Source organism: Volvox carteri (assembly GCF_000143455.1).
Source record: "Volvox carteri f. nagariensis unplaced genomic scaffold VOLCAscaffold_34, whole genome shotgun sequence".
Classification (NCBI taxonomy): domain Eukaryota; kingdom Viridiplantae; phylum Chlorophyta; class Chlorophyceae; order Chlamydomonadales; family Volvocaceae; genus Volvox; species Volvox carteri.
The window spans coordinates 895,106-908,035 of NW_003307577.1; the positions used below are offsets into that span (position 1 = coordinate 895,106).

General features: G+C 56.7%; 1 protein-coding gene across 1 annotated transcript in view; it reads left to right on the forward strand.

The window, feature by feature from the left end:
- The window catches only part of VOLCADRAFT_93922 (uncharacterized protein), a gene marked incomplete at both ends in the record, with an annotated part of 3,482 nt that extends 2,055 nt beyond the window's left edge, over positions 1-1,427 (forward strand). Inside the window, 3 exons of the mRNA XM_002953099.1 lie at positions 207-305; positions 693-907; positions 1,276-1,427. Coding sequence (XP_002953145.1) covers positions 207-305; positions 693-907; positions 1,276-1,427 — 466 coding nt within the window. The remainder of the gene's footprint in view (positions 1-206; positions 306-692; positions 908-1,275) is intronic.
- Positions 1,428-12,930: the final 11,503 nt, after the last annotated feature.

Genomic DNA, 12,930 nt, shown 5'->3' on the forward strand with positions numbered 1-12,930 from the left:
CTTTGGTGTGAGTTAGTCCTGTCTGTCCCCGGATATAGCCCCTGTCGCCCCGCCTGCTGTTTCCACGTAATGCACCTTCATTCCCCCCTCCCCTTCCCCCTCCCCGTCTTGCGTCGTTCGGCAGTGCTTCGTCTTACCCTCCTCCTCCTCTCCCCCCCTGCCCTCCCCCCCTTTGCCGCCCGCAACCGGTCCACCGCCGGCCGCAGTCTGCTCCGCTCTCACGCGGTGTGGTTGGCCACCTTCCTGGCCCTGCGAGTGTCTCTTTGTACGGCAGTACTGCATTGCTCCAAGGAGTTGTTGAGGAGGTGACCGCGGGGTGGGGGCGGAGTAGGGGGGGGACGAGCGGGCGGCTGGCGGGGTGCCGCGGTATGGGGATGTGGGGGATTGGGTTGGGTGGGGGGGTGGGGTGGGGGGGTTAGTGCCGGGATGTCTCTGGGGCAGCTGCATGATTTGGAGCTGAAGTACGTCCCACCCATCACCACCACTGTCTTACCTGTGATGTCGGTGGTGGGGAAAGACGTTGACCGATTGGGGTTTTCATGTTGCCCCCCGTTCGTTCAACTCCCCTCCCAACGCCTTCACATTCGACCTACCGCTACCTCCCCCCTCGCACCCCGCTACTCCTAACCCGCTAAAACCCCCCACCTCCTCGCCAAACGGAAACACCGCCACACCGCCACTCTCACTTCCAGATCTGTCCGAAAGCGAGGGCCCCGTTGGTTGCGAGGTGTCGTACATTTCCTGTGCGATGTCCTGCTGCCCACGAGCTTCTTCGGTCCGCTGTTGGGGCTGACGGCGGCGGCGGTGCAGCTGACAGGGCTGGGGACCCCGGGGCAGGGGCTTGGACAGGGGCTGGGGCTGGGGCTGGGGTGGTTGCGTGGCGGCGGCCGCCATCTACAACGGCCATGTGAGGGCAGTACGGCTGTGTCGGGGGGGGTCGGGTTTGCTGGGTTCGCATGTCCTTTGCTTTGTTTGCTTTGCTTTGCTTTGTTTTGGTCTTTTGGTTTAGAGACTGAAACTACATTTTCTCGGGGTTACCTCAGTGCTGTTGTGGGACCAGTGAGATGCCCTGGCCTCTTTGACCTAATCGGGACTGTGTGTGTCCGTCTGTCTGTCTGTCCGTCTGTCTGTCCGTCTGTTTTTGTGTCCAATTCATTCATCTTTAATGTCTGGCATTAATTCAGTATGTGTCCCGGCGCCGCCTCATGACCACACTACTGCAGCTACCACCCCCACCCCCACCCCCCCTCCTCCTCCCCTGTTCCGCACCCCAAGCAGCAGCCCCCATGCCACCGCCACTCGTCGCCGCGCTACCGGCGGTAGCGGCCGCCGCCAGCGACGCCGTGGCCGCCACCGTCAGCGCCACCGTCGCCGCCACCGTCACACCGGCTGTAGCTGCAACCGCCAACTGGGGGACTGGAAAATGAAGTCCGGAGGTCCCGGGGAACGACATGAAACACGAAACACGGCACCTCAAACCAAAAGCGATGGGACACGCTCGGGGTGTTGAAACAGTACGGCGCATGAGATGCCGTACAAGACGAGGCAGTACAGGAACGCAGGATAGCAGGCCAGAGAACAGCAACAGCGGCAATAGCATAAACATAGTGCTGCTTGTACGGGTAGGGTTTGTGCAGCTGCTTAGTAGTAGGCAGGAGGATGGAAGAGATTGTTCAGGTGTTATGGTTTTTCTGGTTGACATGACGTTTTAGAATGTGCGGTTTGTTCCGATCTTCTTTGACGTGTCGGCCAACCGAGTTGCGTTTCCTCATTGTTTTGTACTTGTACGTTGTTTTGTACGGTTGCGTTGTTTTGGTTGTACTCCCCTTTCATTACGAAGGTTGGCGAGGTCTCGGGATCGGAAGAAGAGACGTTATCTCACGGTTGGGAACCCAAACCAAGCTGGGCTCCACCTCCCTCGTCCGCTGTTGCCTTGCTAAGGGGGGCCCAGCCATGGAACATATCCCGTAGCGTCCAAAAGGGTTTTAATGTAGCGCCAGAACAACATTAGCAGTAGCTGCAGTACTGAGGTGCCGTGCATACCTGCAGTACTGGTGTCGTACATAGTGCCTTCAAACCTGGGGCTCGAGGGCGGTCGGACGGGGGGCCCCCGGGGGGGTAACACAACAATGGGCTAATGGCTGTTCAGGCCTGGCAGCTCCTCGAATAGAAATACATTTGCCAACAAAAGAGATTTGTTTTGCTCCCTTTTCCAACCACCATCATGCTCTGTGGGTGCGGCAGTATGGAAGGAGCGGATCCGGTTGGACTAAAAGTGTGTGTGCGTATGTATGTATGCATGTATGTATGCATGTATGTATGTATGTATGTATGTATGTATGTATGCATGTATGTATGCATGTATGTGTAATGTAATGTAATGTAATGTTACAGAGTGGGAGGCTTCTGGGCCACTTTATCACATTGTCAGTTCTAGATCATTTATCACCTTATAGCACCATCCACCACTACCACACTGTACTTCGCCATACGAACTGTAAGTCCAAGGCGGCGGATCCAGCCTTCAGGGACCCCACCTCATCCATTCACCCGAACACCCGAAGAGACGGAGGGTTCGGCAATCGCCACCAATCCAGCGTGCGAATCTGGTCCATCAACTGTGACCTCAACTCCACATCTCAGCAGCTAGCCATAATCTCGCGCTCCCGACTAATTCGGGGGTCTCCCCAGGAATCGAACCCAGGACCTTAAACCGCTAATTGCAGTAGTGTCAACCCAGACCAGACCCAGCATGTATGTGTGTGTGATATGACCGCGGAGAGCAGCAAACATACGGTTTATCATGTCACTCAGGGATTCTGCACCAGGCTCAAAAGTTTGCGAGTTGTACGAGCTCCTAAACGCAATTGGTGCACGAGTGTCTGATGTTCGTTAGTGGTTGTTAAGATTAGTTGGTTTCTCGTTCGCACACCATCCGACACTACAACTCATCACCATTTTCATTCATCCGGCATCATTATGGTTACCACCACGCGTGGAGAGGAATCGACCATGAAGTTTTGACACTTTGTGTGTATGTCTGTATGTCTGTCTGTATGTAGATATGTGTATGTGCGTCTTGAGACAGGCATACTGTTATGTGCCGGGCATGCATGGAAGGGCAGGTTGGCGTTACTCAAGAGTCTCAGGACATGGTGGCGCATCCCTCTTCCACTGTAACGTGTCGTCAGAACGACGTAAAGCGTCAGCCGTTGGTGAAGGTGATGTACTTACTGGTGGTGATGGTGGTGGCGGTGGATGGGGGCCAGTCTCTGCTAGTGTGGCTCTTCCTTCATTGCTCTATATTCTCTCTCTCTTTTATCGCTTCATCTTTGCCTTTTTTGCTCTTTAGTGTTGCTTACCCTGTGGCAGCTGTGGTTCCGGAACTGGCTGAATCCAATCGCCGACATACCACACTTTCCCCACAGGTATATACTTAATGTGTTGAGCTCAGGGGATGTTGAAAGGTTCCTTGTAACAGAGATGTGGTTCAATTCAGCAGGTGTTCACCCGCCTGTTAACCCCTCGAGCCAAGCCATCGTCCTCGCGACCATCTGTATGATATCCGCGTACGTGGATGGGTATGCGACGGAAGCTGACGAATTAATAGCGGGGAACGGACAGGAAACAGAGAGGGCACTCGATGTCTCCGGCATTTATCTTTCCTCATGCGAAAGTCTTGTTTATAAACGATGCCGAGATGTAGAAAATTACACTATGTAGAAACGGCATAGGTTCCAGCTGGAACCCATGCCAGCCGAAATTGCTCCTGCAGGAGCAATTTCTATAGATTCGTCCGTTTCGATTTCTCGGTATTCCTCTCGTCCACCGCTTCCCGACTTGGCAAGGTTTCAGAAAAACAAAATGTCACGGGAAGTTAATGAATAAGTCGTTCAATTGGACGACATGTTTGGCTTGGATAAACCCTTCAGTCCCCCATCGTCGAAGCGGACTTCATGGTGGTTACAATGGTGGGCATCTGCGGTATGCAGGGCGACATACCAAAAAACTTGTTGCTCATATAACTTTTGGCCATATAATGACGAGCATTCCTCAATAAATGACTCAACAACCTGTCCTGTGTTCATGTACATGTACGGTTCGGCAGCGCATCAGTTGTACCGTAAGGCTAAAACAGTTTCCTTGGTAAGCAAATTTATACAGTTCGTTTACAGACTCTTGTTATGATTTACCGAATCCACTTATAGATTTGCGAGGTGGGGCCCACGGAGCTTATTCGGTACTAGGTCCTTGATTTATGGACGGCATGTCGCGTAATACCCAAACATCAAGCCTAGCGATTGTTAAGAGGCTAATCTACATTCCTCTGCCCGTGCGATACACAAGTTTAACTGTGTACGGCTGCTGTCCATAGGTTCGGAAGAAGGTACCTGTATGAAGAGTTGAGCTCTAGTAGATTTACACATCATTAAACACAGTGGGCTTAGTATTGCACTGTAAACTTCCAAAGCTGTACGTGCTTCAGGATATGGGGCTTCATCGCTCTTACATCGGTTAGCAATGCGTAGCTAGGTTTTTCTAATATCAACGTGAGGGAACAACTGCATGTTCTTTAGATATGCATAAATTATGGTGTTGCAGTCGACCTTCGCGGTCTGCTGAGCATTCTCCAGATGATGGGCAAGTTCCGGTTCAGAATACAAAATCTCCTCTAGTTCTGCGACAAGAGCCTGCGGGAACCAGGCAGGACGTGGAGGGTTCCCTGTGGCTGGCGGAGGTAGGGCAATGTGGTCTGCTCTGCCGAGCATTGCAACTTCCGCCTTATCGACAGTTTAATGATGGCGCTCACTGGTTGTGTAGGCAGCTATCTCCGCTTGTGCAAGCCTTGCGGAATTCGTCGCAAGGGGAGGCGTCGCAAGCAGCTGGCCTGCGAGATTGTTGTCACAGCTGCAAACTATTAATAGTGCTCTGGCAACGTCCTATGTACGGTAAGCTGCTTATGCAGTGTGTGCGTCTGCTTCGTGCCTTTGATGTCCCGTTCCATGGCCTCATGTGCAGACTTGCGCTTTTTGCACGGGGCCCCGGAGGCACAGCTACTTGCGTGTTGTCAGCTGCTGGACACACGCAGTCCTTTTGGGAGCGTCCACCTGCTGCTGCAGTTGGCTGGAGCAGAACCGCCCTCCTTGACCGCCTCGCCAAGGTTGGTTGGGCATCGCATCCCCTCTTTTGGCGCGGCTTTACGTTCAACCCTCATGAAAAATTCCAAAAAGAAATATTCCTGTTTCAGACTTCTGGGTTGCCATGACGACTGCCGCTTTTGTTTACTAAGACATCGAAGGAAAGAACCCGCCACGACTCCTCATCGGCCGCGAGAAACATTGGATTAACTCCAGGCCTCTGTTTCTTTGCTTAAATTCCAAAAACGTAATGTATGCAAACATATGTAAGCTCAATCACCGACGAACCAGGGCATACGGCGCTTCCATCCATCGCAATCGAACTCCTTGACACGCAGCCACTTCCCCTTTCCTAATCCTCTCATTCAGACGATTCCCCGATCCATCACCCGCCCTTTCTTCAGTCATCTGGGTCGGCGTTGGCTTCCTTCCTCAAACTCCCCAGTCGCCAAACCTTCCTTGTTCTCGCCTTGTCCCTGTCGGTACCTGTCACACGGTAGCTCCACCACCGCACCCCTCCCCCACATTCGGGACCCAAGACCTCGCCGTGCAGGAGCGTTCTTGTGTTTGGGAGCTGTACACATCTTGGTGTGATTATGTCTTGAGGCAGCGACCCACATAACTCACTAACTGATGGCTTTGCGAGGCATCACGCAACGCAGTGTACAACATTGTATGCCCTGTCACGCCCTTCGCGCCGTACCTTCCAATAATATGTAATAATGCCACTAGAAGCCTTAGCAGAATCCGTAACCCCCAACCCCACATCAGTGCGACCGCATTCAGGTCAAGCATCCTTTTTTTTGGCACACAGCTGGGTGGTCTTTGCTAGGATGCCCACAAAGTAACAAACAAACAGACAAACAAACTCCCAACCACCGACTCAAATGGCCACAGTACCCCAACCACCGTACCGTAACGCAAAACGTTACCCCGCTTACCTCTTTGGATTTGTCATCCCACTCCCCGGCGGCCTGTTTCCACACCCTCCTCCACTCCTCTCCCCTGCCGTAAAAGCAGCAACACCTCCTCCAGGAGCACGACACAATAACCGTCGTTAACCGCCATTTCGACCACATTCACGGCCCAGACGCCAGCTCCCTGTCGTCCCACGTCTGCGGCGACAACGGCAAAGCCGCAACAGCCGCCGACGCCGCCGGCACCGGTGGCGGCGGCGGTGGTAGCCGCGGATCTCCTCTTCCATCACGCTCCGGAACCGCCCCGAACCATTCCGTACTGCTCCGCCCCGGGGACCTCATAGCTCTTCCAATCGTGAGAGACGGTCGAGTGGTGGCGGCGTTGCTGCTTGGGTGGGGGCACAGTACGGAAGGTGGCGGCGGCGGCGGCGGTGGCGCGTCCCATCGTCCATCGGGCGCGGGCAAGGCGGCGGCGGCGGTGACTCAGCACCTCCACAAATACCTGAATAATCCACACTACCACTTACTGAACCACCTTTCCCACCATCAACCACAACTCCAACAGCAACCGTCGTTGCGGCAGCAGCAGCAGCAGCAGCAGCAGCAGCATCGGCAGCTGCACCAGCAGCAGCACGGTACTGCGGACGGGATGACGACACGCACGGCGACGGCGGCAGCTATAGCGGTGGCGAACAGTAGTGGGAGCGGCGGCGGCGGCGGCGGCGGCGGCGGCGGCGGCGGCGGCGGTGCTTCATCGGTAGCGGCTGCTGCTGCGGCGGCTGCGATGGCTGCGGGTGTGTCGCTGGGGCCTTCGGAGATTCGTGAGCTTCGCCGTCTGGCTCAATTCCTAGGGTTTGGATTGTTCAGTGATCCGCAACAAGCAGCATACTTAGAGCAGGTAAGGTAGGGGAGCCTAGCTCGTGTGTGTATATGTGTGTATACCTATGTATCTATATATCTATATATATATATATCTATATATATATATTCAAAGCGTATATATAAAAACAGTGTGTGCGTGAGAGAGAGGGGGAGAGAGGAAGTGGAGGAGAATCCGTGGCCCTCGTCCGTGGCCCTCGTGCCATACATACGGGAACCCCTCGGGGTCTTGGTTGTGCAGGCCTGAGGGCTTGAGAATGCCGGGTGACCAGTTGTTTACTGGCTTGGAGCTGCTGCTTGGGTAAAAATATCTTTAATGTCACTGCCACTGTTATTGCGACGTTACTGCGTCAATGACCCCGGCTGCTACTGCTTATGTTCCCATGGCCCCTGCTGCTACGGCTTTTACTGCTTTTCGGCTAACCGGATTCGCGTCTGTAATCTGTAGCTAACCCCCGCTGCCCGACCCCCTTCTGTTCTCCAGCGGCTTTCGCACCACACATCCACATCCACATCCACATCCACATCCACATCCACATCCACATCCACATCCAGATCCACATACACATACACATACACATACACATACACATACACATACACATACACATACACATACACATACACATACACATACACATACACATACACATACACATACACATACACATACACATACACATACACACCCAAAACCAAAAACTTTAAAACCAAATCCCAACACAGCCAACACAGAGTCCACACACGCCCCAAACGTAGGTCGCGTCTCTCCTCTGTGAGATCAGCCACGCGGCCACCACGGGACTGCACGACGTGATGGCGAGTGTGCTCGACGCCATGCCGCTGCTGTTGCACACCCGCCTAGCTCTCCCGCTACAGCCGCTGCTGGCGGCAGTGCTGGGGCTGGGGCTGGGGGGCACGCACTCTTTGCCTGCGGTGGTGTTTGCGCGGCGGCATGGAGCAGGGCCAGGCTGTGGGGGAGGGCTGCTGCAGGTGTGCGTCTGTGTTTTTGTATGCTGGGGTTGCGACTTAGAAGGGGAGGCATGGAATGCGACGTGTCTGTATATGTATGTGTGTCTGTGTGTGTTTTGAGACTGGGGGATTTAACCCCTCGCCTCTGCTCCCCTGATGCACCGCACACTGCCAACCCTGCCTCTGACTTCACCGCCACTCACCCTCCACCCATACAGACCTCGGTCAGCATGAGTAGCATGACTTGGGGAGGAGCACTGACGGCGTCACGTGCAGGAGGAGGAGCTGGAGGGGGGGGGGGAGGGGGCGGGGGAGGGTTTCCGTACTCCCATTGCCACACACCTACTGCACAGATGTGCAACGGTGGTGGCGGTGCTAGGACACCGCCACTGCCGGCACCACCATTGGGCGCTGTCGGATCTTTGGCGTACGGCAGTCTGGCTGGCGGCGGAGCGGACTCACGAAGCGGCAGTCGCAAGTACCTGGCACGTGACATAAGCGTGCACGGTTTGCAGGGGGGGGGAGCCTTGGGGGGTTTGTCTCCGGGGGCCTTACGCTCGGGCGATTTCTTAGCGTGTGATGTCGGCAGTGGAGTGATGATGGCGCACGGTGGCGGCGGCGGCGGCAGCGGGGGCACGGACGGCGGCGGTGGAGTGGACGGCGGTGTCGGCGGTGGTGGAGGCGGTGGCGCCAGCCGCGTCAAGGCCGTACGTACGGCACTGGCGTACACGTTGCTGCAAAAGGCTCTCAGGTACACAAGGTCTGCACGATGCCGAAAGGTTGTGGGCTTTGATTGTTGGAGCTCGGGAAAAACACACAGTGGTCCGAAAACCCAAAACCCTAAAACCCTACAAATGGCAAAATCGAAATAAAAAGAAGTTAACACCAGTGACAGCTTTAAAAATATTATTATACACTCTTTCGGGGCTTCTTGTTTCCTTTTTTTTCCATTCTGGGCTGGTTGGTTGAGGTCTTGGGAACAGAATGACCGGGTTAGGAGCAGGCCTAGACGGGGCACCTACAAAACTAAACCCTAAAGCGGTGCCTAAGGAGGAAACACCAGCAAGAATATCCACCTCACGTGAATATTGTTAGTGTGGTGAGAAACCGAACCTATCAACGGTGGGGCTGTGTGGCGGACGAAAACGGAGATGTGCATGCAAACCATCATTCACTGCTAGTAATAACTGCTCAAGTCAGTCGGTCAAGTTAGAGGATATGTTGATGAGAGGATTTGAACAGACAACCGGATCTGGGTGGGCAGTGCGCAGTATGTTGCGGCTGGTTGTGGTGGTTGTTGGCTGTAGTGGTTGGTTGTTGGGTTGGGTTGGGTACCATGGGCATTCGAGGCGTCCTTTTCTTCCTCCTCTTTAGCCGCTGCGTGTTTCATGTTGTGGCTGTGAACGTATGTATGTGTGCTGAGACCTTTGAAACGATTGCCCTGGCCATGCGGCCACACGAGCTGAGACGCTTGTTGTTTTTGAAAGCTTCTACAAATTTGCCATTTGCGAGTTCCCGCCGTCCTCGGGCCCTGCTCCCGTTCATCTCTCCCATAACTACTACCACCACAACTACAACCAACATAACCGCCAACTGCCACAACCGCAATGACAACCGCCACAGGGTCGGATCCTACAGCATCTTCGGAGTTGCTGCCGACGACGTGGCCGCCTCCGCCTCCGCAGCAGCTGACGGTGGCGGCAGTACTCATGGTACTCATGGCGGCGGCGGCGGCGGCGGCCCCTCCATCGGCCCCGCGGGTCCGTACACGTACGGTCCGACTATCAGCCCCTTAGTGGTAGCTAACGCCAGCAGCCAAGTCCTCGAGGAGGAGCAGCCGGGGCGTGATGTGCTGCTGGCGGCTAACCTGACTGGCGGCAGCGTCGCATGTCTGGTGCTCTGCGCTGAGGTGCCGTACGCTGGCGGCGGCACATGTGCGCCGCCGCTGCTGCCAGGTCCGGGCGATGCACCCTGGAACACCGCGGCCACTGGTGGCGGCGGCGGCGGCTGCAACAGCAACCGCCCGAGCCGCAGTGGTGTCCCCGGCGGCAGCACCGAAGGTGCCGCTGCTGACGGCTCCATGGCCTCGGCAGTTGAGGGCCGGTCATCGATGTCATTGATGATTCCTGGCGGCGTGTCGTCGTTTGTCGGCGGCAGTTGCGGCGGCGGCGGCGGCGGCGGTGGCAATAGCATCGGGGGTTTGCCGAATGGCGGCGGCAGCATTGGCGGCGGTGGGACGCTGCCTTTCCGTCTGGCGCTGTACTTGGTGTCTTCAGATCCCGTTCCTGCGACGGCGCTGGACGCGGTGGCGGAGGAGATGCGGGGACTGCTGCCGGTGAGTGGGGTAGGCGGGCTCGTGGTGTGCTTAGAGGTGTGTGCTTTGATGTTGGCCCTCTCCGCGCCACCCCCCTAGATTCACATAAGGCAAAACCTAAGGCATCAGACCATTTGGGTATTCGGGGTTGCCTGAGGTTGCCACAGGAGAGTCTGGAGTTAGCTGCATCATCAATTTGGACTCCTCGAGCCGTCGGGAGCCGTGCTTTGGGTTGGAAGTCTGCCGCCAGTTTTGAGCCCTTTTGCATCCTCTTGCACAACCACAAGATGGTGGTGGCCCCCCCGCTATAGCACCTGACTTCCGGCGCTGATACATGGCAGTGAGCTTTTTCCTCTCTTGCCACTTCCTCCCCCCGGCTTCCCCTCCCTGTGGGGCCCCCCTGGGGCCCAGCATTGGTGCCCCAGGGCACCAATGGAGCCCCTGTGCTCCCTAAAGTCTTAACTACTAGTACTAGTACGTTACTCTTCCCCCTGGCTCCCCCCACCCGTCTTCCTAATCTGCGGCGAGCTGCCCATTACGGGTATGTACCTGCGCGGCCGCATTCGCACTTGTGTGGGATGTGCGCCCTCTTCCGACCTCGTTTGGTGCCGCTTGCTGAGCCCTCTACCTCCCTCCTTCCCTCCCTCCATTTCCCCTTCTCCCTTTTCCCCTTGTAGCTTGTCTTCGGTGCTATGCATGCGGCCATCGCCGGCGGGGGTGCAGCGACTGCGGACTTCTGTGGCCTTCAGGTAGTGTGGCGCATGCGGTGGTGCTCATGCAAGTGATGAGTGACACGGGGTCGTCTGGGTGCTGAGGGGGGGGGATACAGGAGGTTGAGGATTGGATGCGCTCCCTGTGTGGCCTGTCAGTCTTCTCCGTCTTTTACCCGTATCTCTCCTTTTTTTATTCCTCAGCAGCCGGCGCCTTCGGGGCAGTCCGGCAGTTGTTTTTTTGCATTTCCCCCGTTAGTCGCCACCTTGTGTGTCCACTCACACTCACTCCGCAATATTATCAATACTCGTCGCTTTACCCCCTTCCTTCCCGTAAAATGTAACACATACTTACATACATACGTACTTACGCACGTATTTATACGCATGTACACAGGCCCAGCTTCTCCAGCGAGTGACTACCTCAGGCACTGTCGACCTCCCCGCGCCCCTGCTGGGAAGGCAACCCAGCAGCGAGCGCCGCCCGCAGCCGCCGGCCCCGCCGCCACCGCAATCGCAACAGCAGCAGTTGGCGTCGCCGCCGGCCCACCCACACCACGCCCAACATCCCCACCAACCCCCCCACCCCAGTTACCAATCGTTGCGGGACAACTCGCCCAACGGGGCCTCGACGCCGCGAGGCCCTTCGCCGTGCTCGGCAACGCCCAAGTCGCCACGTACTGCTGGTAGTGGCGGCGGCGGCGGCGCCGCCGCCGCCTCCAGCACCGCCGCCAATCGCCGCGGCTCCATCGGCGGCATAGGAAGCTCTAGCAGGCTGCGGCTGGCGTCGCCAGGGCCGCTGGGTGGTGGTGGCCGCGGCGGCGGCCCCGCTGCCGCTGCCGCGGTGGCGGCGGCGGTCGATTCCAACGGGGCCTTATCGCTGTCGTCATCCTCGTCGCACGACCGTCATGAAGGTGGTGGTGGCCGTGGCGGCGGCTTGCGTGACGGCAGCGGCGAAGCCGGAGGCGGCGGTGGCGGCGGCGGTTGTCGTGGCGGTCATCATCATCATGTGCTGTTGAAGGAAAATATGGACGACATCGTGATTTCTTCTTCCTCAGGGGTGGGAGTGGGGCCAGGGGGAATGAAGGATTGTTACGATGTGGACTCCAGCGCACTCAACCTGCACCGCTCCGGAGGTGAGGCCGGGGTTTCGGAGCAATTGAGGCCCTTAGGAGCGGTGGGAGTCGACGGGAAATACCCGCAATACCCAGCTGCGTCGACATTGCCATCCACACACCCAATTAGGGGTGTGTGTGTATGCGTGTGGGGCCCCGGGGCCCGGTGGGGGACGCCAGAAGGTGTCGGGTGGAGGCGCCTCTTCTTTTTCAGGGCTGTCGCGGAAATGTTCGTAAGGCAAGTGCGCATTTTGCGCAATTGCAGCAATTTGTGGCAATTTGTGGTTTAAATTTGTGCCAAAGAAATGGCAGTAGCGGATACTCCTGATGTGACCCGTAGCCCCACCCGTGTCTTCCGCTGCTCAAGCACACCCCCGTGCGTCAGGATTTATAAGCCGCCATAACCTCCGTTTTGCTGCTGCTTTTCCCCGCCCCTCCCCCCGCTCCCAATCGGCCGCATGTTAATCCCCTCTCTGCTCCCACTCACCCCTTTTCCCCCCACCCCAAAACACACACGCACACAGCCGCTTACAACTTGATGCGGAAGATCTCGGCCCCCTGCTATGTGCTGTCAAGCCCGGTTCTGAGGGTGAGTGGGTGTTGGTGGGTGAGTGCAAGTGGTGACGGATGTGGTGGAGGCGGTGCCGGCCCAGGGGTCGCCAGGGGGTGGGTAGGTAGAGGATGGCGATGGCGGCGTCTGATCTCGGTACTGTACGGATGAGGCGAGGGTAGGGGTGGGGAGGTTCCTGGTGGGCTGACTGTTTTGGCACATCGCTGTTTTCGGTCACATTTTGAGCCACGCGATTTTTTGAGCACAAATGGCTCCCGGCTTTGCCCATTTTCCCTTCTTTCCCGTGTGGGTTATAGCCCCTCCCTTCCCCCTTC